This window comes from Pyxicephalus adspersus, chromosome 7 (assembly GCF_032062135.1).
Source record: "Pyxicephalus adspersus chromosome 7, UCB_Pads_2.0, whole genome shotgun sequence".
Lineage (NCBI taxonomy): Eukaryota > Metazoa > Chordata > Amphibia > Anura > Pyxicephalidae > Pyxicephalus > Pyxicephalus adspersus.
This window is the reverse complement of record NC_092864.1, coordinates 34,415,084-34,441,194: the sequence shown is the minus strand read 5'-3', so window position 1 is coordinate 34,441,194 and position 26,111 is coordinate 34,415,084. Positions and strand designations below refer to the sequence as shown.

The window sequence follows — 26,111 nt, the reverse complement described above, 5'->3', positions numbered from 1 at the left end:
GACTCTCCCCCATTAGCCCTGAATAAGGGGACAGGACCAAAAAATATGTTCCAGAGTCCCATGATGGGACCTGCAGCGCCAGCAAGCCAGATCTACCTCCGGAAACAGGCGGTGTAACACCGCCGGCGTATGATACCAACGGAACAAAATCTTGTAGAGATTTTCTTTATAAAGCGTACATATTGAGCTTTTGTTTGCTGCTTCCCACAGCGTGGACCATGTATCCCTCTCCAGGGTATTGCCCAAAATACTCTCCCAGGTACTCATGTATACAAATTTACCAGATGCCTCCCTCGTTGATTCGTGGAGAAGGCCATAAATGGAGGAAATGAGGCCCTTGGAAAATGGACCTCCAATAGAAATTCTCTCAAAGGTAGGTATTTCAGTGAAATAACTGAAATATGGGCACAGATTGGAGTGATTGTATATAATGTCTAATCTGTAGATAAGCAAAAAAGGTTGTTCCAGGGAGATCAAATTTTTCCTGCAACTTCGTAAAGTATAGCAGTCTTTTTTCCACTGGATGTAATATATTTCGGAGGTGAAAGACAACTTTTTTCCTAATTTAGATTCTGTACATTAACACAGTTCATTTTAGATGAAACAACTCTGATGCAGTTAAACTGTAGACTTTCAGCTTTAATTCAGTGGGTTGAACCAAAAGATTGCATAAAAATGTGAGGAACTAAAGCCTTTTTTTAACACAATCACTAAATTTCAGGGGCTTAAAAGTAATTGGACAAATTAAAAAGCTGAAAATAAAATGTTCATTTTGCTGGCAATGACAGCCTGTAGTCTTAAACTCATGGACATCACCAGATGCTGGGTTTCCTCCTTTTTAATGCTCTGCCAGGCCTTTACTGCAGCGGCTTTCAGTTGCTGTTTGTTTGTGGGCCTTTCTGTCCGAAGTTTAGTCTTCAACAAGTGAAATGCATGCTCAATTGGGTTGCATTGGCTGTATGTTTTGGGTCATTGTCCATCTATGTTATGAAACGCCTCCCAATCAATTTGACTGTACTTAGCTGGATTTGAGCAGACAGTATGTCGCTGAATTCATTTGGCTGCTTCTGTCCTGTGTCACATCATGGATAAACACTAGTGTCCCAGTGCCACTGGCAGCCATGCACGTCCAAGCCATCACACTGCCTCCGCCATGTTTTACAAATGATGTTGTATGCTTTGGATCATGAGCTGTTCCACGCCTTCTCCATACTTTTTTCTTGCCATCGTTCTGGTAAAGGTTGATCTTGGTTGCATCTGTCTAAAGAATGTTTTTCCAGAACTGTGCTGGCTTTTTTATTAGATGTTTTTGAGCAAAGTCCAATCTAGCCCTTCTATTATTGAGGCTTATGAGGACAAATAACACATGCCCTATAGTTTAGTAATCTAAGCCAGGTGTAAACTGAAGGTAAGGTTGTTGGTGTTGGTACAGAATGCGTTATGTTTTCTGGCATTAGCTTTTGGCAGCTAGCAGGGGGATTCAGTTTAGAGAAAACTCCCCTTTTGGTTTTGATTGCATTACATGTTTCTGCAGGCACCTTAAGGCAACAGACATTTAACACCTGCCCAGGTGTCTTCTGCCAGTCTTTCTTCTGATTCAATGAATTAATAATGCTGAAAATATATGTTTTGGAAATCTGTAGCTACAGGGTAAGTTGCAGTCTTTCATTTTTTTTGTATTCTAAACATTTTCTCAGGCCATAGGAAATTAAAATAATAAAAATAACCCAAATTCAAGTAATTGTTTTAGTGACATTTCAGACAAGTACATAGACCAGTTTACTTTAGTGGCTAAGGGAAGCTTTTATCTGATAATAACTTTTATACACGCATACAGAAAAGCTAATTCGTGTGGCTGGAGGTTGTATAGCCTAAAGTAGAACTATTGGTAAAAGGTAATATAAACATACCTGGCAGAACACAAACTTAATCTTTCACTCACCTCTCCCCGTTCTGTTGCTGCTACCGCCATCTGCTTCCTTTTCTTTTCCATGATGCCGATCTTTGGTAATCTTGATTGACCAGGCCAGAATTACTTTCCCCCTGGCTGCTACATGTGTGCAGGTCAGTGTTTTATTTTAAGTAGACCGCAAACAGGTAAGTAAGTATGTTTCATTGCAGAATGGATATTACTTCTCCTTCCTGCCAGATTACTTATTTATATAGCAGAGGAGCCAGTATATTCCATTCCTCACATCAACCAAGTTTGCACCTAGACAGCCGGAAAGTGAGTTAGTTTCAGCACTGTGAACAAGTTGACATTTACCTTAACTCTCTGCAGTAAGACTCCCATGCTGGGGAAAAGCATGCTTTTCCATGCTGTACATAGTTACATACATAGCTAGTAATAATGTAGAGTTATTGAATAAGTGGAGCATGTTACCGGGACCCCATGTCAAGTTTTTACCACTTGTGGCACACTTTGCACACTCTTTCTTTTGTGTCCGGTGACCCCCCTCACCTGCCCCTGACAAAGGTTGAGCGGTTATTTTCTGACCGTTCTGTACAAAGAGAGGAAAAAGCTGCTTCATACAGAGAGCGCTCCATTGTGTGTGTCAGCCTCACACTTTCTATGCATTCCTTATAAATCTGTTTATTTTTACAATACTGGTAAGAATGCCTGATGGTTATTTTTTTACTTTAGCTTGTTTAGCATCTATACAAATCTTTGAGTACTGAATCGTATTAGAAGTAATTGGAATGATTTTGTGTGAGCACATGAAAAGCAATCTATAATTCATTTTGTGAGCTTTAAAGGTACATTTTTGCTTCATAAAGTGTATGATATTGTTAAATATCATAGCCTTATGTATTGGTCACAACTGAAATATAGTTGCACATGCATTGCTCGTATATACTGTCAGTCAGTCAGTCAGTATAACGCAACAAAATACATTTAATATGTATTAAAACCAAATGTTAAAGTTAATTTTAGAAAGCAACCACAGCCTGACTACAAAACCCTGTCTCTAAATTGGATGCTGTACAGAAGGACCCTTGCTCTTCAAATGTGGAGTGGTCTCTCTGCTCATGTCCCACACACCCTCAACTGAGTCAGACCTATTGCTCTGCAGTCAGCAAAGCATGCTTCCATTTGATTGGAAAGCAAAAGGGGGGGGGGGGGTGTCAAACCTCTGCAACAAGACCACTGCTTTCACACATAGAGCCACAGGTCCTTCTTAGCAACATAATACCAGGGGAAATTTTTAGGCTGTAAAAAGCAAGAGGATATGTTTCTTCACTCATGCTTCTCACCTTTTCTTCATCCTTGCATAGGGCTAGGTGGTTGTCTTCTGCTCAGTTATTCTTGCTGCCTTGAACAGATTATTGCTCCCTTCTGCCTTGTTAATTCATGTTGAAAAGTAGGTCAGATGCAACTTGTTAGGTGATGCTGTATTCCTATTATGAGGTTGGTTTACTACAGGAATATAAGCTGTTCACTGAGAAAAGTTAAATATTTCCTTGCAAGGGGTATTTCAGTTGACATAGTAAATGAGATGATGCTCTGCTGACTTCAACCATACGGTAACGTGCAAGGAAAACTGGGTTTTTGTACAAGGGGGGAAATTTATCTTGGAAATGCACTAATTAGCCTACATTTATTTTGTGATTCGCTAATTTGTGTCAAATCCTCATGAATTACAGCAGAGATGTTGCCAATTCCTGTCTTGGGTTTTCTTTGCATGAAAACCAGTACAGTGTTCTCCCCAGCCCCTTTTAGCCGAGCGCACCACCAGCACTTTTTCAGTAACCACTAAAAGGAGTTACTAAAGAGTTGGGTCATAATACAGGGATTGCCACCCGCCTACAATTTCCTACAACCCAGCTTTAAAAACATTTCTGGTTTGAACACTGTAAAAGAGGTCATAGTGGTAGAAAAGATGGTGCCAATTCAAGCCACTTAGGCTAATACCTGGGTTTGTGGAGAAGCTTTTTCTTCTTTGTATAGAAAGTTTTTTAACAGCAGTCTCTTAGTATTGGCTCAGAAGATATTTATTGCTCACTAACACCATACCAGCTTTTCAGAATGTACATGTACAAGGAGATCAAAGTGTGGAAACTTTTTGAGTTTCTATCAGCAGATGTTTCTGCAATACCTGTTACTTTCTTGCTGAGTCATCCATAAATGGAAGTAAGCTATGGTCATACCCACATCATCCATAACGAATTACCTTCCCAGAATGGTGCACATTAATTAAATTTACATATTTTTTGGAGCATTCATGTTTGTCTGTGTTCATTTTAATGTCATTTGCAGTCTGCAGTAGAAGCCATGGTGTAAAAGTAGAAGTACATCTGGGTGATGGGGAGTCAACTAGTATCAAAAGGTGCCTGAACAGGGGCATTCTGGACAAGATCACTGATGGGGCAAATATTGGAAATTAGCATTTAAATATACATAAATTTTATGAAAATGACATAAAACCATGTTTAACAGAGCTCTGCAGAAACTGTGACCTGGTTTAACGTTCACAATATACCTTTTGCAGGCCCCTTTTTTTATGTTCTCTGTAAATCCTGACAAAAATTATATGTTCAGATTGTTCCTAGCAGATGTCTGATAGTTACTCCTTAAAGCAGTATCTCTGTAAATCCTGACAAAAATTATACGTTCAGATTGTTCCCAGCAGATGTCTGATAGTTACTCCTTAAAGCAGTATATTATTCTATGATCTGGATCATATTGATAAAATTTCACAGTGTCTTTGAAGTCCTCGGTTATCCTGGCCATGTTACATAGCGACTTTTCTTTTTTCAGAACGGACGTTGGTGAGAGTAAAAGACCTGACTGCACAAAAAGCTGATGAAACTGTGTGGGTTCGTGCAAGGATCCACACCAGCCGAGCAAAGGGTAAGTACCGAGCTTTTTATTCCATAACAGACACCTGTTCCAGGAACAAAGTGCAAAAAATATAAATGCCCTGTGCATTTTTTTTAGACCATGTTAGGCCAAAAATATTTATACTAAAAAGTTCAATCCACCCAAAGCTAATCTTTAGATTTTGGGTAGAATCCTGTTGTCTGGACATATAAAGTGACACTTCTGCAGTTCAATAGTTTCAACTGTTTGAACTCCCCCAAAATCTCTGAATATCAATGAATCAAATGGAAGCTGTTAAAGGTGGTGTGATAGCGGTGTGGTTTTTAAAATCTCTAAGGCAGTCCATAGAGCTTCCATAGACTTTCTTAATAAAGTTTTTTAAACTTTATTAGCAAACAATTGAAAGTGTTTTGAGAAAAAAAAAAATACAAATGACGCATGGCCCTCTCTGACATATGACAAGAGAACCACAACTGCTTACTAGAGCGTGTCAGAAAATACTTCTGAATGCATGTCAGTACCTCCTGCTTACAGTTTTTGGGCTCCTAGTGGTTAAAATTAAAGGTTCAAAATAGTTAACCATGCGATTATCAGCCACCACCTGTCTGAAATTACCTTAAGGCTAGTGGTTACGGTGAGCAGAATATGGTTGCTCTCATGGCGCACAGTCTACAACTTTTGTTCACAGAAGATGCTGCAACTCCTGGCCTATTAGGATTAGTTGTCTTTGGTATTGTAAACCACGCCCTGCACAACAGAAATTAATTGTACTACTTGTACACTACAGGGCTTATTTAGTCTGTTTTAGATATCTTTAGGCATCCATGACACCTATAATACACTAGCTTGAGGAAAGCAGGACCCTGAACTCAACCAAATGTGAAACTGAGTGAGACTTCAGTTATTACAATAAATGTATGAAGATTAAAGATTTTATTTCTCGTTTGCTGCTCCATGATAAAAATAAACAAATAACAAATACTTGAAGATTGTTATCATCCTGTGCTGTAGAGTTTCTGCTTTTTTTTTTTTACTAAAGTCATAGACCCAACAGTCCTGGTCTGCATCGCTGGGTGTGCTGGCTGCTCTGCAGGCGTGGTACACATTTCCCAAATGTCATGTTATTTTAGTGCAGCAGAATAAACATTCCCTGGCTGTACCAACCCAGAGATCCATTGTCAAAGAAAGGGTATAGGCCATTAGTGATTGTCAGGGGTGCAGAGTGACTGAAAACAAACACTGGCATACAGAGAGAAAGGGGCAGACCTAATCACACCACATTAATTGTACAGTGGGAAGATAGAAAACTATCATTGCTATGTTTAATTAATTTAAACAGAATGGTTTAATTGATACTAATACACTGCAAAAAAAGAGGATCACATGAATATCCCCTTTTTTTAGGAATGGTTGGGAAAAGGATGTGTTATAACAATAATGGCAAAATATCCTTTCTAGGTCTACCACGGTAAAACAGCATGACTGCAATACTGCACACATACTAAACAAATATTATCCCTACCGATACAAGAATAGCAGTATTGGGGAATATTTTCATTGGCCTTTTTGGAAAAAGTATTAGGTTATCCCCCCTCAAGGAGTTCTTACTCTGGGTGTTTTTATTTAAGGAAAAGAAATCTGAAGGTCTAGAAAACTTGGACCATTATTAATTTCATTTACTTTAAATGTAGGATATTTTGGTGGGCTGACCTCCACCCTTTCTGTACTTTAAAGGATCAATTTGCGAAGAATAATAAAAAAATATTAAATACATTTCTGCAATTGAGCTGACCTATCATTCTGCTTGAGCTGTGAAATTGGTACCATTCAGTAGCATGCACTATTGTCAGCTTTACCGGAATTTTGCTTGTGGGATACAGAGGCAGCATGGTCAGCTGAAATAGAAAATTATTTCATTAATTTTTTTATCAAGATCAGTAGGCATTTTACTTCACTGGTGAGGTAGCATTTAGAGCATGGTGAAGTGCATGCTGGGGCCAGTCATATTGGTATAAAAAAGACTTTTCCTATCTTAACAGAGGCAATCTAGTTTTGCGTTACAACCAAGAATTGTCCCCCAATAATAATAAAAAAAAAATTTCATTTATCAATATAACATTTATATTAAAACATATATGAAATTGAGTGCAACTTTTTCTAAATTTGTATTTCTTCCTTTAGTCTTAAAGCACAAACTGATGGATATGTGAACAAGCCAAATGCCAATCATTTTCCAAAACAGCAACAATAATCTATTTGTATTTTTTTGCATTTTTTACCGCTGTTGGTTTGTTGTGTTAGTACGATCAACAAGTGCACAATGCACCTGTACTGTTTTCTCTCCACAGGAAAGCAGTGTTTTCTGGTTCTTCGTCAGCAGCAGTTCAACGTCCAGGCCCTAGTGGCTGTGGGAGACCGGGCGAGCAAGCAGATGGTTAAGTTCGCTGCCAAGTAAGTAAGCAATTATATCCTGTTGTCACATGAAACAATGGTGGGAACCCAGTCTGTAAGGGCTGGGACAGTTTTCACACATTCTCATCAATGCTTCATTTGTTTAGGATGGAGAAGAAAGCAGAGTTGGGGGGGGGGGGGGTTCTGCACTTATTTAAAATTGTCACTTTACTATTGCTTTTAATGTGTTGCGCTCACAATGAATCCCGACCCGAAATCTTCTGGAATCCGCTGAAGCAGCAGTCCATCCTGCTACTGGCCACATTGATTTTAGATCATGTAACAAAAGCTTTGGCAAGACTGGCAGGATTGAGGGTCTAAAGGGTTTTGTGTGTATGCAGGCTAGGATTCTGCAGCTCGCAAGGAACTTGGAGTTGGAGTTCTCCAGCTTAACAAATTAAAGGTAGCTCTAGCCTGAATTTTTTTAATCTTATTAAAAATGGCCAGCTGGAAACATTTCTGGGCTGATGCATTTAAAACTAGATGCACCTTATTGTGTTTGAGGAAGCACTGTGCCTAGTTTGAGATCTTTTTAGAACTGCTGTTGGACTCTGAGGAGTGCCATTTTGCATTGTGGTATGGGTTGTTCCTGTTGCTGGTTTAATTGATTAATTTGTCGACAAAATAAAGCCAATCAAAGAACTATAAATGCAGTTGTCACCAGGATAAGGCGTACTGAGCGCAAATAAAACCTGAAAGGTTTTAAACTTTTCCCTTTCTGTTGAAAAAGTGTCTCCATTACATAATTTCCCACTCAATCCCTGACCTTGTGCCACCCCCTAGAAAAGGGAAGCAACAAAATAATAAGCTTGTCTGTCTACACCAATAAGCATGATCCATGCACTACAGTACAACTGCTTGGATCCTTTGCTGCTTTTCCCTCCTACAGTCTAAACTCTGCTATACAATAGATTGCGCCTGGCTAAAACACAGAATGTTCTGTGAACTCACTTTTCTGAACTCAACAACCGTTGACCCTACTGAGCAGGAAAGTGGCTGCAGAGTTGTAAAAGAGAATTATATCTTTGTGTTACCAAGTTTGCAATAATACTTCATAGTTTTGCTAAACTCTGTGGTCACATACTATTATTTGAAGTACTTCCAGAGAAGGTGCTCCGCCTGGTTAACCTCCTCTCGTCTAGTCGTGTCATTTTTCAAAACATCTTCCACTTTTCTACCTCCCACTATTGCTGTGCAAATGATTAGCAAATCTATATTTTATATAAACATATATTGCAAAATTATATAAATTATAAAAATGTAATGCACAAATAAGATAAAAAAATTGCATGAAAAAGATTGTTTAGTACCCAAAATCTAAGGTAAAAGTTTAAAATTTAATAATGTTAAATATGGTAATTTAGATTATTTATTACTTTTTTTTTTTTTTTTTTGCAAGATTAGGGTGACACTACTTAGAATTAAAGAATTCTTTAATGTCACCTCTCCATCCCTAACCCTAGGGTGACATTTTTTCAATGGCCAGCAATGTGTGAGGCATTCTTCCCTCTTACCACCATGCTAATGTAATAATGGAACTGTGGATAATATTAATATTGTCAGGGGTTGCCTATAGCCCTACAAATATTTCAAGAATTTCCAATATGAGAAGGGTTGGGAGAGACTGATTTCGGTGATAGGTATGGGCTACGTACACACGCCAGATGATTCTCGTTTGATTATCGCCTCAGGGCTGATATTGGACAAGAATCTGATGTGTGTACAGTGCTTGTCATTCTGTTGTCTGTCCTGGCAGATCCACAGATGACGAATGTTTTTTGATGAAAATGAAGAGGAGAGAGTGCAGCGGGTGCAGCTCTGTCATTCTCCCCCCTCCCCTCTCCATAGAGCAGAATGGCACTGTATGTACAGCTCTCATTCATGCATTGTGCAGTCTTTTGTCGTTAGAAATGATCTTGAAAGATCCTTTCCAATGACAATTACTGCATGTGTATATAGCCAGCCTTAGGGTTAGGGATCAGTTTTGAAGGGCAGTATAACATTCCTGGTAAGAGTTCAGCTTAAAGAATATCTAAATCCAAGAAAAACCAATGTATTGCAGCTCACCTTTTATCTGTAGTGGCTGCATTGGTTTCATGTGTGACTCAAATGCAACACATCACATCATGTGACTCAAATGGAACAATTTTAAGGGTGACACCACTCACTGCACTGTTTTTAAGAGTGTCTCTCTTGGCTGCTCCCCTGATTTAGACTACAAACACCATTCCTTCTTTTAGAGGTAAATTGTTGTGTATTGCATGGAAATGGGCCGGTAAAATTTGCTTGCAGAAATTGTACTTAATTTGAAAAAGTAACCAAATGCCTTTAAGTACTGGTAGGCTCGAATAGATTAAAGGTTCTGCTCTTGGGCTTAGATACACTGTAAAGTTCTGTTCAGTGCTTCAAGGACTCCTGGCAGTGCTGTCTGTTCCCTTTTAAACACTGGCTGTTCAGTAACCTGGAAATCATAGAGGATACAGCTTGCAAACAGCTCACAGTCACAGTGATCATCATGTGATGGCCCAGACAGTAGACGGTTGTCACATTACACATAATCATAAATGGCATAACATCTGGCCCTATGTATTGCCTAGTTTGCAAACACATCTCTCCTCTAAGAAAACATTCCCTGCGTGCATCTAAAGTGTTTTTCAGTGGTCACAGCTAAAACAAATTTATTGTTCTATTAGTTCTATTGAAGTGGCAAAGGCATAAAAATTTGATTTTAAAGGGTAATTAATCTAGCTTGCCTTACAGCGAGATCTTTTTATAGAATGAAAACAGCTGGGATTTCCCAACCTCAATATTGATTGTCTGGTGATTTCCCCAACAATTTATTAAAATATGTTTTTATTGCTTCGAGGCAGCAGATGTGCCAGCAATGAAAAGGTAATGTTGGAAAGCAATCCATTGTTACCATACAGTTTGTAATTAAAGTAAAACATTCAGTACCTCCCTCCAGTTCATGAACATCCTCTATGTTTTGTTACAAACACTGCAAGTACAAAAATAAGATACTCCGTGATCTGTCACAGAACACCTGGTTGCACCCTGTGTTATAAAGATGGATGAGAGATGGTGTTGCATGGTTTACAATTTCCTGTTTTAACATCTGCAATCAATACCATTTTAGTACTTGGGTTAAGGTGCACTTTTTTTTGGACTCTATAGTCAACCCCACATGGCTAGTCTTTTTGCTTTTTAATACATGACCGTTGCAATAGCCATTTTTACCACAAACTCAGGCTTGATTGTAAGCGGAGTAGACTGACAAAGTCATGGCAGAGGAGCAGTTGACCAGTATGGTTCATTATTTTATTGTTTTAGGTTATTATAGTGTTATTTTTATGTTTCCAGACTCATTGGGCCTGACTTAATAAAGTTCTCCAATACTGAAGAATATAGACTATCATATGAGAGCTGGGTGAACCAGGTAATCTGGAATGGATCTGGTCTAGGATTGAAAACAACTGTCAACTAATATTAAATGATATTTAGGAACTCTTTTCTAGGTTTGCTGAACCTCCCTGGTTCTCCAGTAATAGTCTATCCTCTCCAGTATTGGAGAACTTTTATAAATCAGGCCCACTGACATTTCTTGTTGCCCATTCTGCTTCCACTAGTGGACCTTACCAACAATGTGATATCCTTATCATTGACCAGGGTGTTTAACAATGAAGGCAAAATGCATATGCTTCAGAAATCACATTATCTCTAAGAGCAGCACTTGCTCCTGTGCAAATTGTATTTACTATTAAGGTCATTGAACTTGCATGTATTTAAATGTAAGATGCTATCACTTGTGCTCATGTTTTTAATGCCTTCTATCTGCGTGTAATCCCTCAATATAATTGTTGGGGTATAGATATGGATGCAGGTCTTGTTGCTTAGCAGTACTGCACAATGAGCATTAGGCCCATGAGCAGTAAGTCTGTGGCTTTAGATATAACTGTTACCCTTTCATGTGCGTCTGTAAAGCTAAACTTTGATTGGCAGCTCTAACTCTGGTTGAGCCTGAGGGGTTTTACCCCCTGTTCTTTGTAATTGAGCCACTATTCTTCATCCATTGACCAGCTTATTACAATGACTCTGTCCTGAGGGACCACCCATACCACTCATTCCTGGTAAATTAGGCATCAAAGGTATATGTTCCTTCCTTTTACTCACACATGTAATTAGTATTCTGCACTATGCTAATTACTGGTAGAAACCAGTGAAATTAATAAGGGTTAAGTGACCAGAAGATCCTAAGATGTCTAGAGTTTTCCAACTCACTGGCCAAAGTTGGTCGGTGTACTAGTGGTGATGCTTGCATTGGCCACAGGCAACTTGAATGGCAAATGGTTGAAATGCTAATAAACACCTGCCCTTAACAGTAGCCAGTGTTAGTGATAAGTACTTACCCACCCTGAAATTTTGGCATTTACTCCCTAAATTATTGAAAGCATTGTAGCTGCCAAGGGAGAAACAGAGATCCTTCAGTGTTCCCCCCAGCCCCATTTAGCCCGCCACACCACCCAGCAATTTTGATAACCACACAGCTGTTTTCGATTGATTACTGAAAAGTTGGGTAACAATACTGGGCCACCTCCTGCCTACAGCTTCTTCCCACCCAGCTTAAAAAAAAAATTATATCTAGGGAGAATAATGATGCTTCATTGTCACTTGAGGGACAGCTGTGTGTCTGCTGGGCCTTTCAACATCACATCCAAGATGGTGGTGCCCTAGGCAGTCTCTTGGCTTTTACAGGCTAAAATTTATTAGATACACAAATACTTGAGTGGGCTCACTCGCTTTTTGATTCAGGCATTCTCTTTGAACTAGTTCACCTTAGAGACATTTACCTACTTTTACACATAATGGCTTTTGAAACCCAAAGAAGCAGTACTATTTTGCTGGGTAAGAAGTCCATGAATTCATGAGGAATGGAAGGGGGTTCCTTTTTCCTGTATGTAGAGCAGACAACGCTCGTTGGTATTTCCAAGCAACACTGGGCTTGACGTATTTATCAATGCTGTCCGAGAATGGAGAAGATAGACTATCATGGGTCAACCCTGGTGATCTAGCTAGCTAGATCTAGCTAGCTAGATCACCCAGGTTCATCCACGATAATCTTCCTTCTTTAGTCTAACTTTACTATGTCAGGCCTATGGTGTTGTCATCTCCGTGAGTTTTGTAGTGATTTTAAAGACATAAAATGTGAAGAAATTGACATGTGTCAAAGATATGCACCAACATTTTATTTTATTTTTCCCTGACATAAAATTTAGTTAGTTGTTGTTGTTTTTTTTTTGGTTAAAGCCACACAACTTATTGCAGTTATCCTATTCAGTTCCATGAATTCTTGAAGTCTGATACTCTTGGTCCATTTTTAAAATCGGCAACACATGACATTTTCAGCAAGTTTTGAACTTATCAGTGTCCATTTATTTAGCATCATCACAGTAACCCATCAGCTTCAGTATTCAAAAACACAAACACAGTGACAGTGGTTTTTCTGGCATTGTATAGTTTTCTTCCTTTTCCTCTGAGGAAGAGCCAGTAATAGATGTTTAGTCTCCAGACACTTACGGAGGTCTATGTTTAGGAAGGCAGATGTCACGTTTATTTAGACATGAAAATGAGTGAGTCACCAAAACAAAGCTTTGTATTAGGATGGATGGATGGATGTGCGTGCTGTCACAGGCCAAACACAACAACTGACCCCTAACGGAGTTCATGTAAGAATCGTAGCAATACATATTTTATTTCTTATAGTACAAAGTATCGGTACCCCTCTACTTTTTCATGTGAAATAGATTTTGAAAGACCAAGGTAAATGGCATCCTCCTATCTTCATTCCATAGTCCATAACGTAGGCCCTTTTGCTTTTGCTTTTTGACTTGCAGCACTAAGGGGCAATCGGGTGAAAAATGGTGAATTTATCAGTGTGCTAATAAAGTGTTCAGTCACTCACTGGGGGCAAGGAGTTGACCAAAGTGCAGTGGGTAAAAGTAAGTTCACTAACATGGCTAATAGTTCTGGCAGGGACATATATATTTCAGTAATGTATAAATAGAAATTCAGATCTTTTTGGCAGGTAGAATAGCTGCTATATTTTTATGAAAATGGTTTAGCTGTATGGTTAGAGTTCAGTTTTAAACTGGAAGTAAAGTTCCAGTTTAACAATGCTCAATGACGAAGGTTAGTATTGCGCAAAGAAACAGTTGATGTCCCTTCTGCAACAATCCCTCCTACCTTCTGATCGCTCCGGGAAACCATAAAAAATGTTGAGCTGCACATGCACCAGCTTTAGATTCCAAGATACCTGTCAATCCCAGCTTCCCCTGCGCTTGCTAGGAATTAATGAATTCCTGCATGCTCGAGCGGGGATTACTCCATCACAACTTGGCCATTCAGGGTGATTGAAGATCATATACAGGAAAAGAAGATGGCAACACCGAGCAATGGAACAGGGACAGGTGAGTATAGTGGGTTTAGTTCCACTCTAAAGCTGCAGGTATAGTAAAAGATGATGTACAGATATTTTTAATACTATTATTAACTTGTATTTATATAACGTTGACATATTAAGCACCACTTTACAAGTCTGTAGACAAGGGACTCAAAATCTAATGTTCCTGTCAGTCATATGTCATTACCACAGTTTAAGGTCAGTTTGGGAGGAAGCCAATGGACCTAACTGCACGTTTTTGGAATGTGGGAGGAAACCAGAGCACCAAGAGAGAGCAACTCATGCAAACTCCATGCAGATAGTGTCCTGGCCGAAATTCAAACCTGGGACATAGCGCTGCAAAAATGCTGACTTCTGAGCTACCCTGTTGCCCAACTTTCACATACATGTAACTTGCACATACCCGTAAAGGCATTTTCCTACCCTCTTTGGGTTTTTTATATCTCTCTGTAGCCCCACTGGGGGGACTCACCCCTCTATTTGTCTCTTTGCCAGTGAACCAGAAAGTTTAGAGAAATCCACCAGAACAAGCACTGAATTAAAGCCCTGCAATGGGGATACGTGCTGCTGTCTCTCTAATATAGGAATTGAGTTCACTTTGAAAAGTTTTCCTTTCATTTCCTGCTGTGCCTTTGTGTTAGGAATTAAAGATAAACCTCACCAGTGGGGCAGAGGTAGCAAAAATTATCTGATAGGGTTCTAAATAAAGTATGGGCTTTACCTACACTTTAAAATGAATGTGACAACTTGAATACACCGTTGTGGGAGGGGAAGGTAAAAACAAAAATGTGATTGTTGAGATCACTTGCCATACGTCACAGAGAGGATATGAAAGTGTCACTTATGGGACTAAGTATATCTCCTGGTATGTTTCACTTTTGAAGTGACAGAATAGCAAGGAATTGTCAACAAGCAGCCACATAAAAGCCACATTTCTGAGAAAAGATGGTTTATTACATAGTGTGATTCACAAGCTATGAAAAACGGTCAGAGGCGGTAAATGTGGGGTTTTTCCTTTACCGTCTCATTGTAAGGTGTTACAGAACTGTTCAAACGTAGTGAAATCTCTTCTTATAAAAGTGTCATTTTCACTAAGTCTCCCAGGATAATTCTATCATAATTTGTGGACTTGCATGAAGTAATTGAAATTAACATATTTAGCCTGTTGCATTCTCTGGAGAGTCTCATATGTACAGTGGTCGCCATAATGACCGGTCTGATCATACAAAATTAAAAGTGGAACTTTAGTTCCACCTAAAACATTACGCATGAGCGATTAAGTAATCAAATATGAATCTGTTTTGGTTTTATATGATCTGATCTGAAATCAAATGAGATTGGAATAATCAAAAGGGTAGAAAATTATGTACCTAATAGGCTTCGTACACACTTCATGCGGTCCACGAAGGACAGCAATGGAAGTGAAAGGGGAAGAGTGCAGCTGGGTTACACTCGCTCATTCCTCCCCTCCCCATAGAACAGAACGGCACTGTATGTACAGCCCTCGTTCATTCATCTTTCAGTCTTTTGTCCTTGGAAATGATTGTGAAAGATTGCTTCCAATGACAAAAATCTAACGTGTGTACACAGTCTTATAGTCCTGTTTTGAGACTTCCAATCAATCTGAAATTTACCGGTGGACCTGCATATGTGCACTCAACCTTCTATCTGTCATTTCTCTGACATCTATGGCTTGATTTATTCTAATTAAACGATACTGTAAATGTAATGGTTTTGTTATCCGTCACCCTTTGTTCTTTATGCTCTTTTAAACATCTGTAAAGAATTGATTTCAGAAACAAAACAAGAGCCTATTAACCCGTTATACCGCATTCGTCATGCAGATCGCCTCTGTCTTGCAGGCGCTCATTAATCCTTGGCTAATGATGTTGCTGACACTGTACCTGACAAAGAGGCCAGTGAAAACATTTTTTGCCCTGAGGCTGTAAAATAGTGGAACACCCAGCATACCCATGTTCTCCTCCACATTGAGTAATGTGCTCATATCTTTCCTGCTGAGCATTCAGCACACTGTGCTCCACTGTCCCACCTTTCTGACCCCCTTACACACCACCTTCTGTAGAATGGCTCTTTTATGAGGAGGACAGGACAGCAAATTGCTCGGGCTCTTTGATCAGTTGTTAAGTGCTGGATCCCCTGTCTTCCTAATTAGCTTGACAAGGCATTTGTAGCCTGTTAATTTCCAGCAATCAAAAGCTTGTGATCTTCTTAACGCATTGAAAACAGCAGTGTTCCCTAAGGCATTAGGCCTGTGCTGTAATAGAGGGCACTATGGGGAAAAAAAAGGTTTAGTTGGGGTAGAGGTGGTTTGATTTATCTTTCGCCAAATACATCAGCTAACAGTCAGAAATACATGTACAATTCAACTCTTTTCTAATGTTTTTTGCTTGAACAATCTTCCTATTTAACTAACGGAAGAAAGCCCTCGCATGGGGGAAATGGCAGTTTTCCAATTTACTTTTTTGTTGCCCTCCATGGCATTGGGTGGGACTTATTAAAGCTCTCTAAGACTGGAGTAGGTAGACTATCGTGCAAGAGCCTGTGTAATTCAGCAATCTGGACTTATTTCATTATAAATAATTTGTTATTACAGTGTTCTCCCCAGCCCTTTTTAGCTGGGCGCACCACCCAGCAGTTTTTAATAACTACCTGGCTGTTTTTGTGTGGTTACTGAAAGGTTGGGTCACAATACAGGGGCTGCCACCTGCCTAAAGCTTCTTCCCACCCAGTTTAAAAAAAGTCAGAGGAGAATACTGCTATTAGTTGGCAAATGTTTTCCATCCTCAACCAGATCCATTCTAGGTTTGCTGGCGATCGGGCTCATTGGATCACCTAATGCAGGCAGGATAGACATGGGTGACTTAAAGCTTGCAGCAAGGAGGCCAAAGTTTCACCGAACCCAATGCATAGTAAGATATATGTAAACATCCTAAAATGTATTTCTTGAGCACAAACACTTGCCCTGATGTGACTCAGCCAACATTTGTTAGCAGGATGCATGTGATGACAGTCTGGTTTCCTTGGAGGATATCGACCGCCATGTTCAATAAGGGTTTCTGAAGCTCAAAAACAATCCATATTGTCCCTAGGGAGGTCTGGTAGACTTGAATAGCAAGCCAATAGCAGGATAATCAGGTTGCACCCCTTGGGAAGAACTAGATGGCTTGATTTGCATGGCTTGCTGACCATTTGTGTTTATTCCATGCAGAGAGGGGATTAGCAAAAGCAGACTTGATTGTCAAAACTTGATGGGACAAAGGAAAATTGTTTTCTGTCTCTTACTATACTGGCACATGAAAACCATAAAGCTGAACACCTGGCAAAGTGCACAGATAAATAAAGTTCATTTAGAAGCTAATTACTGTCACGAAAGTTGTATCACTATTAATCCAGTCCTGAGAGTTAAACATCTTTAGCCCTGGCTTTGGCAGAAATGTGCTTTGGCAAAGACCTAACATTTTTGCTATTGTAATTAATAACCACTCACATTTTTTTTCTTTTGCCAGTTTGTGTTGCTGTATAGAGAATGGCATACAACTGATACCATTCACATTCATTTATATGAATCGTATATATTGCACTGGAGTTCAGCTTTAGAAGTGTAAACACAACTCATATTCTCATGTTTTATCTTCTCACTTTTACGAGCCGTTTGACAAAGATATGACAAGTATTAAGAAATGATGTAAAGCAACTTTGTGGTTAGATAATCAGGCTTGTGTTTCACAAAGAAAAAAACAATACCAGCCGGATATCACAGTTTTATCTCTGGTATTCTGGGTGCTTTATAAGCTACATAGTTACATATTAGGTTAGGTTAAAAAAAGACATAAGTCCATCAAGTTCAACCACTAGGGAAATAAACATATCCCAGATATAAAACCCTATAAGACATAGTTGGTCCAGAGGAAGGCAAAAAAAACCCTGGTACAATTTGCTTCAACAGGGGAAAAAATTCCTTCCTGATTCCATGAGGCAATCGGATGTTCCTGGATCAACAGTCACTGTTATTTTTACTTTAAAGCCTTAATACCCAGTTATATTCTGTGCTTCTAGAAAAAAATCCAGCTTTTTCTTAAAGCAATCTATAGTAGTTGCTGAAACTACTTCCTGAGGGATCTGATTCCACATTTTCACAGACCTTACAGTGAAGAATCCCTTCCTTATCCAGAGCTTAAACTTCTCCAGACGCAAAGAGTGCCCTCTTGTTCTTTGTAATGATCTCAAAGTGAATAATGGGGATGAGAGTTCTCTATATGGACCGTTTATATATTTATACAGGGTGATCATATCCCCCCTTAAACGTCTCTTCCTAAGGTAGAATAGATTCAGTTCAGCTAATCTCTTCCCATAGCTGAGCTCCTCCATTCCTTTTATTATTTAGTTGCCCTTCTCTGCACTCTCTCCAATTCAACAATGTCCTTTTTGTGAACTGGTGCCCAAAACTGGACTGCATATTCCAGATGTGGTCTGACCAATGCTTTTTTACAGGGGCAGGATAATGTCTCCATCTCTGCAGTCTATTCCTCTTTTAATACTTTTAGTACTTTACTTAGCTTTATATATTGCAGCTTGGCTTTGCATGCTGTTATTAAGTCTATGATCTACCAGAACCCCCAGATTCTTTTTCCATTTCTGACTCCTACCAATGTATTCCCCCTAGACCGTAAGAAGCATGCATGTTGTTAACTCCCAAGTGCATAATTTTACATTTATCTATATTAAATGTAATTTGCCACTTGGCTTCCCAATCAAACAGTACATTCAGGTCTGTAGATTATAGACATCCTGTATGGACCTAATTCCATTACATAGTTTGGTGTCATCTGCAAACACAGAATTGGTACTTTTAATCCCAAACTCTATATCATTTATAAAGATGTTAAACAATAAAGGTCCCAACAATGAACCCTGGGGTACACCACTAATAACCCTAGACAATTCAGAGTATGAATCATTAATTACAACTCTCTGGATGTGATCTTTAAGCCAGTTCTCTATCCATTTACAGATTGACTTTTCTAGACCCTAACTTGCATATTAACTGTGTGTGGGGTTCAGTGTCAAATGCTTTAGCAAAGTCCAAGTACACTAAATCAATGCTATTCCACTGTTTACCTGTTTACTTACTTCCTCCTAAAATGAGAGTAAATTTGTTGGTCAACTTCTGTCTTTCTTGAAGCCATGCTGACTATCACTTATAATTTTATTTTCTAGCAGAAACTCCTCTATGTGGTTCTTTATCAAACTTTCCAACTATGGACGTTAAACTAGCGGGTCTTTAGTTACCTGGTAATGACTTTGCTCCCTTTTTGGAGATTGGAACCACAATGGCCTTACACCAATCCATCAGTACCTTGCCAGTGACTAAAGAGTCTCTAAAAATTGGAAAAAATGGCTTTGAAATAACTTAGCTCAGCTCTTTGAGGACACGTGGATGTAATCCATCAGGTCCTGGTGCTTTGTCAACCTTAATTTTTCCCAGCTGTTTCTCAATCATATAAATTCTGAGCCATTGTGACTCATTTAAGGCTGTGACATTGCTAATATGAATTTGGACTAAAAAAAAAGTGTTTAGTAAATCTGCTTTATCTTTATCCCCAGTTACCAACCCAGCGACATCCTTTAAGGGGCCTACATGCTCAGATCTGATCTTTTTGCTATTAATATATTTGAAACATTTTTGGGGGTTTGCCTAACTTTCCTTTGCAATCTGTCTTTCATTTTGAAGTTTTGCACATTTTATCTCCTTTTTACATCTTTTGTTATTGTCTTTATAGGTTTCAAATGATGAAGGTGATCCTTCGTTTTTATATTTTTGGAATGCCCTTTTCTTGTTCCTTATGGCTTTTGTGCAGAAATATCTTGTATACTTATTACTAGTAAAGGATGCAGACATTATATAGCTCAGATCTTCCCCATTTAGTATCAAAGGCAGACTAAACATATCCAGGAAAGATGGCACCAAAATAGGCTCATTAGCCAAGTCAAACAACATGAGGAAAAAAACACGAGAGATAACGATCTGCCAGGAGACAAGAGGTCAATCCTGGTTCAGAATAGTTAATTGCTCGTTTCTAATAATTGTGCTCGGTTGGGCACAGTTAACAATCAGAAAGTAAAAGTTTTACTAATTAATTGAATGATCACTGCATGAAAGACGTTTTATGGACACATTAATGTTCAGCTGTTCTGAATTGCATTGGAGCTTTGCTGATCCCAGTTTAGAATATTGCTGGTATTTCAAAATAAGTTGCATTTTCTACATCGAGTCCACTGATAGTTAAAGGATTAAGATGTCAAACAGTTATGCTGCTACTTACTATTATTGTAAACCAGTCACTGCGTAGAAAGCATAACTGGTAAATGAGGCACATCATCTTTTATGGTGCTTATCATTTTCATGTCAGGATTCTACTCTAGACCACCCTGGATGTGCATTAGGCAGAATATCAACACAGAGTTCAGGCATCCAGCAATGCAATTCTAGCACCTCTATAAGGGAAGCTGTGGTTGCTGCACGGTATTGTGGCATGTAGAGATGTTCCCCCAGATCCTACATAACCTGTCTAATAAGCTTTATACAATTCTGCCATTTTGCAAACACGGTTTGGTGCAGAGATCACGCTTATTGAGGCAGGGATTATGGTACCTTCATCTGGTGTTCCACATAACTGAAACTATAAGTTTCAACATATATACATAAGGCAGTTACAGTTGTGTTAAATAAAAAAGGAAAAATAATGTATGTACCCAGTTCCTGATGTACCTGCATTTAACTTAGTATCAGCCTATGATAACTTTCTGTACATTGGACACTAGTCTTTGAGAGGTAGAGCAACCAAGGAGCCAAGGAGGAGTTATGCCAAATACAAAAATCGTGACGGGGGACATGCTGACAGGTAGAGAAATGATGAGATGCACTCATCAGTGTTCTTCTTATCTCTGACTGTACAGCCTTGGTGCAGGGAGCAGAACAAGTTGTATTGCTCTACCTTATATGAGACAAGACTGGTGACCAACATGGCCATGCTGTTTGACATTGCAGTGTAACTTTTAAAACAATTTCTTAGACACAAAAACAAATCTTTGGTTAGTAAAACAGACTATACAAATGTAAGTCAGTTGTTTAGTTTTTTTTTCTTGGCGTTTAACTTTAAAATGATGCATAATTTATTGCCAAAAAAAACGTTTGCCATCTGCCTATTGCCAAACAACAACTGTTAGGTTGGATAACCCAGTTTTATTTTTTTTCACCATTATATTAGATTATTTCTAAGTTCTTTTTGTTTTCCTCCTTTGTGGATAACGATTGCCATGGCTTTGTATTGCAGTATCACTAAGGAAAGTATTGTGGATGTAGAGGGTGTTGTGCGAAAAGTTGACCAGAAAATTGAGAGCTGCACTCAGCAGGATGTGGAGCTCCATATTGAGAGAGTAAGTACAACTACATTTTTTAAAATTATTAGAGGATACCTAATCCCCGAATAATTCCTTCCGAGTCCCTTTCTCCCCTTTCTATTCCTCATTATAAGCCCTGATGCAGAAAGGGTTTGACCTCTGAAATGTGACAGAATGGTACCTTGGATTTCTGTGATGGAACTACCACATTCATGCTTTAGAATTTTGTGGTGCTCCCTGAGTAATAGAAATGTAACAAAGGTCATAATCTGCGCACTTCAAAACTGAAAGTTGTAACAAGTAGATGTGCCGTGGTTCCCTTCGAGGCCAGGTGTTTGCCGCCATCTGTGTACCATAGCATTCTCTGTTTCTGATTCAGTTATTTCTGTCCATTTTCCAGATCTATGTAATCAGCGCTGCTGAGCCTCGTCTGCCCCTGCAGCTGGAAGATGCAGTGCGGCCTGAAGGAGAGGGGGAAGAGGTGAGAGACCTGTTTTTTTTTTTTTTTGTTTTTTTTTTTAATGCAATCTGTACTTTTCATGTGTTATCTTCTGTTTGAACATGAATAAAGTTTTAAATAATTTTTCAGTCCTGTTGTTCCCCTTGTGCGGGTTGCCCAACCCCTATCTACCACAGTGGAGCTACAAACCTGAGCTTTGATCTCTTAGGAGACAAGTACGTAGGCAGTCATTTTTCAAAGACATTGGTTGCCTGCCTGCAATTACTGATCCCTAGCTTCAGTACTTTCTGTGTCACTGACTAGGGTTCTCTACACTGCATGTTTATTCTGGGTATTTCTTGCAAAAGAACAGGATGACAGTCGGATGACAAGCATACTCTAAGGGTGGTCAGCAGAGTTATTGTGATGCAATACTCCCTTCCCACTAAACCATGTGCCAGGCTATGGGCAGGGGTCATCACCAACAGACATTCAAGACAACCTGTCTTTTTTCCTAATCTTTATGCTGCTCTTCTGTAATACTTGGCTTCTCTTTTTTTTCCCCTTCTTTCTTATTACTTCGATTCTGCTGCTACTTTTCCTCTTTTGCAATCTCTCTCTCCTCTCTCTTCTCTTTCCTCTCCTGCTTTCATTTCAATTTCTCCTTTCTCTCTCATCTTCTCTCTCTCTTTCTTTCCTCTTTTCTCTACTCCTTCCCTCTTTGTTTTTTTTCATTACCTCCTTTTCCATCTCTTCTTTCGCTCTATTAGGTCAGGTTTACATCTGTGTCATGTGGCAAAACACAGTAATACTAATAACAAAGAATGGTGAACTGCAACGTGCCTTCCCAGCCAACCTGCAGTGCAACACATGGTACCAAATGCATTCCTGAGAGAACGCGTTTTGTACACTCAGTACAATACATATCATGTAACTAGCCTTGTCTCTTTTTTTTCTAAAGCAGTTTATTCAATTCTTTCTCCTGCCTTCCCATAGTATTTGTCTCTTTTCTTCCACTTATATTCATACCCTTTAACCTTAAGAGTATAGATTGTTTCTTTAGATTGCTGGTAAACCGCTATAGCAAAATTGTTACAAGATCATTGTATTATGTTGGTAAGCATCTTCCTGACACATGTTACTAATTCTGAATCAAACAATGTTAACCTGTCATGAGCCCCTGGGGATGGACCCTTGTGTAGAGTATCCACGTCATCACAGTGGAAGGGAAGTCATTACTATGCATAGCTTTACAGTCTATGCATCTCCTGTTTACATTGATATTTCCACAAAGCAGGGAATAGTTTTGTTCCTTATATGTAAACAGATCTCCATCTCCTCTGAATCTGCTTTACTTTCCAATACATCTACTATAATGCTATTTTTAAGCCTAGTAGAGCTATTACAAGGACAGGTTTATATTTATGCAGATCAGGTACTAAAATGCTACAAAGAACCAAGAACTAAATGTAAAAAGCCCTGAAGTGGTCTTTGCAGACTGGTAATGCATTTCCTTTTTCTGTTTTTTTTATCTATAATACTGAACATTCATTGTTATCCAGAAGTGATTTAACTACTTTGGGAGCTAGAAGTTGTTTGTTCTTTTTTTTTCTTTCTTTTTATTTATTCCTATTTGTTCCCTGGTTTTAAAACAGAGTTGTCCTGTTATTCATTATTAGGAAGCTGTTCGCAATTCCAGATTTGGGTACTTATTCCTATAGGCAGTAGTAGTGACACTAATGGCAGGAATTCTTTTTATTTTATTTTTTTTTCTTAATTGACAGCCTAGTACATTCTTGGAAAATATCCATTCAATGTTATGCAGATTGTTTTCATTTGACTACATTACCTTACTGACCCTTTTGTAGCAACACTTCGTCCTAGGCTGCACCTTTTAACGCAGACCAGCAGGATTGTGTAACCTGATTTTAAAGGATTATTATATAATACAAGTAATTTTTGTAAGTGAAGGCTTTTTAATGCATACACACTTACTAAATTAGATCTTTATTCTGATGCATTGCTTTCAGCAGTGACTAATGAATAAAGAACAGACAAGCCTTTAAAACATCTGTCCACCAGATCCACCAAGTCCACCATTACAGGGAGACAACCCCCTTCTTATTTGAAGTACCCAATGTTCACAAGATTTAACATTTGAACATCAGTGTACAGAACACTTTTTTTAGCAGTTTAATCCATGATTTGTAGTATTCTCTACTTGTATTGGGACATTCTATTGGAAATGCTATTTTTAAACTGTGCAATAAAACATCTGTATGAGTTCTGGCTTGTTTTGTAAGTTTCACAGTGGGAAGGTGCAACTCTTCACTGAGAATATTGACTCTTAACTCTCTGCTGTATTGTATTTCACTACTTGATGTTTTTGTGTATGTTGTCTTTGTTGTTTTTTTTGCTTTAGGAAGGAAGAGCTACTGTAAACCAGGATACCCGGCTGGACAATAGAGTCATTGATTTAAGGGTAAGGATTCAGTTTCAGCTCACGCAAAACTAAACCTAATTTTTTTTATTGTGTGTCTGTAACAAACAAGACTTTATAACAGGTGCTGAAAAATTTAACAGCGTGGCTTATCAAAGGGTCCCTGTCATGTTGTTGTAGCAACTTTCAATAAATTGCCTGTCATGTTCTTGTAGCAACTCCCCCTAAAAAGTCCCTGTCATGTTGTTGTAGCAACTCTCTAAAGAGTCCCTGTTTTTAATTTGGCAAGTTTTTAGACTAAACAACCCTTCACTTTTTTTGTTTTCTAGGAACATGTTACTGATACACAAGATTGTGAATTAATGGATTGCCACCTTGTAGCCCTTTTCCTTAGTCTTTGTGGCTTTAGCAGAATTTACACCCAGATTGTGATCAACTAATTCTATATAAAATAACACAATACATTAACCACCTAACCCTTCTCCCCCACTGGTAGAAAAAGGTACATGAAAAATAGAAACCTAGAAGCTGCTATTGGATTCTTGCAGGTACAAACTCCAGGCTGCCATAATTATCCTTGCTTCAGAATTTCATGGTAAGGATAGTGAAGGGAGCCTCGAGACAGGTGGTTACATATAGCAAATGCTGCATAAAAAGTCTGGTTTATGTACATTTGCCAGGAAAAAAACCCTAGATCCTACTAAAGCTGATTGAATGTATTTTTGTAGTCCTGAAAAAAAGGAGTGCCCTCCTTTCCCCATGCCGAAACAAATTGTTTTTTCTCAGCTTAAAAACAGTTTTTTTGTGGACTACAGTCTTTTACTTCCTCTACATTGCCTGTGACATTTATCTTTGCCACCAAAGCAGAAGTACAAGTACAGTCTTCTCATCTCAGAGATTCCTTTGCTTTCCGTTCCATTTCCAGAATAGGAAGTAAAGAGAAATCTTTCCAAAGAGACACAGCATAAATTTAATGACAGAGGTTTTCATTGTTGTCTTCTCTATTCAAAACCCAAAACTAAAATTTTGAGTATGCGTACCCTTTATTATAACCTGTCCTGATGACAGCTGTCAGGAGGAATGACAGTGTGAGTGGGGTAGCAGGTGTTCAATCCAACCAAACATATAGCTTCGGGGAAGCAACTAAGCAGTGGCTTTTTAACACACATGAAAAGTAAGTATATTGCATATCAGCTCTATTGTAAGTACATGTTGTAAGGAGCGCAACACAATAAATTTATCATCAAGGGTTGGAGTCAAAATAGACAGGTTCCACATTGGCCAACATGAGTGTTGGCCAACATGAAGCCACGATGGCCCCCAAAGTTGTACCAGACAGAAAATATAGGCACCATTCCATGCATGATGTCCATATAAACCTAAAGCCCAGAATTTTTTCTCCTTGTATCTCGCCTACTAAACACAGGCCTGAAGAAGAGGGAATCTTTTTACCCCTGAAAAGCATAGTCTTTCTGTGTAAAATTGAAATAATGGGTTATTTCAAGGTTTAATTGTAGATTTTGCCTGGAATCTATTTTTAAATCTACCCTTTCAGGGTTGTGGCATTGGCGACATAATTCCTTGATCGCTGCTGATGCCACTACCTAGGAAATGTTGGGCATTGCTGCCTCTTTGTGATAACATACACCCACAGTTAATGGATCCTCTTTGGATTTGTGGTTATGATAGAGAATGCCATCTGCAGTATCAGCAGTGGCAGGAAAAGATAGGAAGCTGAACAGCTGCTGGTCCAAGATAAACAGATTAGCCTGTGGTCAGATGAAGCTGGTGTCGATCTCTCAGTCAAATGTCCAAGTCATGCCACCTCCCAGACTAGTATTGTGCAATCTCTTCATCATAATCAACTTTTTGTGATTTCAAAATTAGAATGACCCACCAAAAATATGCACTGGGCTCAAATTAGTTCAGTACCAGGCTCTGAACTGTGTAGTAGTAGATTTTACTGTAATAATTAAATAGATTTACATGATATGCTTGAGTTTTCTAAATAAAGAATAAAAGCTAAATTTCCAGAAATAGGAAATCGTCATGGGCGAAACCTGGAGGATGCTATCTTTCC

The 26,111-nt window shown here is 38.8% G+C and overlaps 1 protein-coding gene across 1 annotated transcript in view; it reads left to right on the top strand.

Moving 5' to 3' along the window:
- Positions 1–26,111, top strand: part of DARS1 (aspartyl-tRNA synthetase 1) — a 73,381-nt gene that overhangs the window by 25,469 nt on the left and 21,801 nt on the right. The window contains exons 5-9 of the mRNA XM_072418111.1: positions 4,760–4,852; positions 7,171–7,273; positions 21,086–21,188; positions 21,553–21,633; positions 24,014–24,073. Of these exons, the coding sequence (XP_072274212.1) occupies positions 4,760–4,852; positions 7,171–7,273; positions 21,086–21,188; positions 21,553–21,633; positions 24,014–24,073 (440 nt within the window). The remainder of the gene's footprint in view (positions 1–4,759; positions 4,853–7,170; positions 7,274–21,085; positions 21,189–21,552; positions 21,634–24,013; positions 24,074–26,111) is intronic.